The sequence below is a fragment of the Oculina patagonica genome, unplaced genomic scaffold (genome assembly GCF_052425735.1).
Source record: "Oculina patagonica isolate OP01 unplaced genomic scaffold, crgOcupat unplaced1094, whole genome shotgun sequence".
In the NCBI taxonomy this organism is placed as follows: Eukaryota; Metazoa; Cnidaria; class Anthozoa; order Scleractinia; family Oculinidae; genus Oculina; species Oculina patagonica.
The window spans coordinates 3,689-6,796 of record NW_027557077.1 but is presented as its reverse complement, the minus strand read 5'-3'; the positions used below and the strand labels follow the sequence as shown (position 1 = coordinate 6,796).

General features: G+C 36.1%; 1 protein-coding gene across 3 annotated transcripts; it reads left to right on the top strand.

Moving 5' to 3' along the window:
- The first annotated feature begins 233 nt into the window (after nt 1-233).
- On the top strand, nt 234-2,715 carry LOC144639591 (phosphorylase b kinase regulatory subunit alpha, liver isoform-like). 3 transcript variants are annotated; one of them, XM_078498878.1, is made up of 4 exons: nt 234-327; nt 801-901; nt 1,498-1,534; nt 2,056-2,715. In XM_078498878.1, the coding sequence occupies exons 1-3, from the start codon at nt 252-254 to the stop codon at nt 1,522-1,524; spliced, it is 204 nt and encodes a 67-aa protein (XP_078355004.1). In that variant the 5' UTR covers nt 234-251; the 3' UTR covers nt 1,525-1,534; nt 2,056-2,715. The 3 variants fall into 3 exon arrangements, with proteins under 3 accessions (XP_078355004.1, XP_078355003.1, XP_078355002.1); XM_078498877.1 differs by lacking the exon at nt 1,498-1,534; XM_078498876.1 differs by lacking the exon at nt 2,056-2,715 and having other exon boundaries at nt 801-1,534.
- Nucleotides 2,716-3,108: the final 393 nt, after the last annotated feature.

The following is a 3,108-nucleotide window of genomic DNA, read 5'->3' as shown; positions in this document are numbered from 1 at the left end:
TGGTTGCAATAGGAACAAGACAAGTTCGAAAAATTACTTCTCTTCACTGATGGCCATACAACTTCTTTTAATGAATGTTCTAAGAATTTGCTGTTACATCATGACAGTATCTCTAGTTGATTATTGTCTATATTCTCCTCACCTGTTTGCTTGACAATGTATTGATATTGTAAGGAGAAAGTAGATCTCGATCACAATTTAAGCGTAAGTAGTGTTGTTATCTTCTAGGTGAGGATGCTGCTGAGTACTTCATGAACTTGAGTCCTTTTGAGATGAAAACTCTCCTGTATCACATCCTGAGTGGCAAAGAGTTGGTTGTTACAACTGGTGAGTTCGTGTCACGCTGCAAAGTGTCGATTTTTTTAAACATTGCTGTAGTTATTTAACACATTATGATCCCCGGGCTATGCTCTTTGTGCACATATGACGGAAAGAAGAAACCTGGAGAAGCCTGAAATTTCAATCGCTTTCACTGCTTTTTCTTAAGTAAGATCTCGCATAATTGATCTGGTGAAACTAAAAGCATTTCTGACATTTTAACCTTTAAAAGACGTATTAGGAGTATTTTTTGAGTTGTTGATTCTTTCTGTTCATTTCTTAAATTTTTAAACTTTACAGTCTACACATTTAAAGCTTTCTTTTTTTAGGTATTTTTATTACATTTTGTGATTCATTTCATACAGGACGCCACTGAAAACCACATTTGTGACGTGGGCTCCCTGTTAAAACGTCTTCATTCTGATGATGATTGGTTGTGTGGGTTTCCTGTGCTAACATAATTTCTTCTTGTCATTGTTCAGATTTGATGTCAGACAAGCCATCTCCAGAGCACCAGATCTCCTTAGTTAATATCGATCTTCCCAAGAGAGTTGGCATCAAAAAGCTATCAAGTGCTATACGGGTCAGTCACTGTTTCCTTCTTTCTTCAACCTTTTCCCAACCTACCACTTATAAACTAACAACCTTTTGTAAACGAACACTTGAGTTCAGTCCTGTGGGTTTTTCTTCTAGTATAGATGCACCTATGTAGTTTCTTTGAATTAACCTAACAATAACCCTTAACCAAACGTTCATTTTTGTAAAACAAAAAAGTCGTTTGCACGATTTAACAGACTCACTGTTTAACTTCACACTTGTGTTTGTCAAGAGAAAGTTAGCTGTTCTAAAGCACATAGTGCACGATTTTGACTCTTTATTTTACAGTTTAATAGCACACTCAGAAAGTTAGCTGTTCTAAAGCACGTAGTTGCATGATTTTGACTCTTTATTTTACAGTTTAATAGCACACTTTCAGAAAGTTAGCTGTTCTAAAGCACGTAGTTACACGATTTTGACTCTTTATTTTACAGTTTAATAGCACACTTTCAGAAAGTTAGCTGTTCTAAAGCACGTAGTTACACGATTTTGACTCTTTATTTTACAGTTTAATAGCACGCTTTCAGAAAGTTAGCTGTTCTAAAGCACTTAGTTGCACGATTTTAACTCTTTATTTTACAGTTTAAAAGCACGCTTTCAGAAAGTTAGCTGTTCTAAAGCACGTAATTGCACGATTTGACTCTTTATTTTACAGTTTAATAGCACGCTTTCAGAAAGTTAGCTGTTCTAAAGACCTTAGTTGCACGATTTTAACTCTTTATTTTACAGTTTAATAGCACGCTTTCAGAAAGTTAGCTGATCTAAAGCACGTAGTTGCACGATTATGACTCTTTATTTTACAGTTTAATAGCACGCTTTCAGAAAGTTAGCTGACCTAAAGCACGTAGTTGCACGATTTTGACTCTTTATTTTACAGTTTAATAGCACGCTTTCAGAAAGTTAGCTGATCTAAAGCACGTAGTTGCACAATTTTGACTCTTTATTTTACAGTATAATAGCACGCTTTCAGAAAGTTAGTTGTTCAGTTCTAAAGCACGTAGTTGCACAATTTTGACTCTTTATTTTACAGTATAATAGCACGCTTTCAGAAAGTTAGTTGTTCAGTTCTAAAGCACGTAGTTGCACAATTTTGACTCTTTATTTGACGGTTTAACAGCACGCTTTCATATTTATTAACAGAAAATAAGTGCTGCTAAAGCCTTTACGGGGACGCACATGGTATGTTAAAAAGCGAAGCACTTTATTTTATAGCGTAATCTGTTAAGCTTGTCTTATGGTGAAGGAAATAACTTCTAAGCACGTTAAATGTGGGTTCTTTTTTTCTGCACTTGCTATTAGAAGCATTTTAGATGTTTGTTTGCTAATGAGTAAAGTTCTCGTGGTTTTGCACAAAGAAAATGTGATACGCGGCACCTCAACTTAATCTTAAAAAACTGGCAATAAGCAAAACCATCAAGCGATGGAAACGTAAACTGCCGTGTTTAGATAAGCTACAGGAAGCGCTTTTCGACGCATATCAGTTAGTCTTTGTCTCGGGAGGATTCGTGGATGACATGGTGCTGTGTACTGCGACTTATTCAGCCCGGGTTCGAGGACTGGCTAGGGTCATTAACTTCACAGTGCTTCTCCAGAAATATAATTGGGCAACAGCAAATTAATGTTATGACTTAACAAAAATTTTGCGGCTAACTTTCACTAGACAATCGTCCCCATCAGGGATTGTAGAAATATTCTCAACCGCGTCATGCTGCAAAAACTGAAAATAATCGCCGAATGCATGAGGTATGAGGCTTCTTCGCTTATAATAATAATAATAATTTATTAATTTATATTGCGCTTTTTAACTCGGAAAATTCCGAGTTTTGATGAGTGGGCCCGATTTCACTCCTTCCCTCCTTCACTCCTTCCCTCCTTCACTCGATTCCTGTAAACATTTTAATTGAATTAATTAATTAATATCAAATTGAATTAATCAATTAATCTTGTGAAGCGGGTAGGGGGTTGGCTAAAATGCGAACTTTATCCGTATTACTTCATATGAAGTACACAAAGGCTATATATTTGTTTCTGAAAACCAAATGTTCTCCTTGTGGTATGCACTCTTCCAGGCGTAGACCCAAGCACACGGAATTTTGTGCTGAACGCATGCGCATATATGAAGTACACAAAGACGATATATTTTCACCAAATCTTACTGAGAACTGGTTAAAATTCAACAAAATTTGGGGTTCG

Bases quoted from the DNA above. Each gene is read 5' to 3' on its own strand.
- LOC144639591 (XM_078498876.1), top strand. From the start codon at position 252: ATGAACTTGAGTCCTTTTGAGATGAAAACTCTCCTGTATCACATCCTG. The intron at 328-800 runs GTGAGTTCGTGT...GTCATTGTTCAG, and splicing joins AGAGTTGGTTGTTACAACTG to ATTTGATGTCAGACAAGCCA.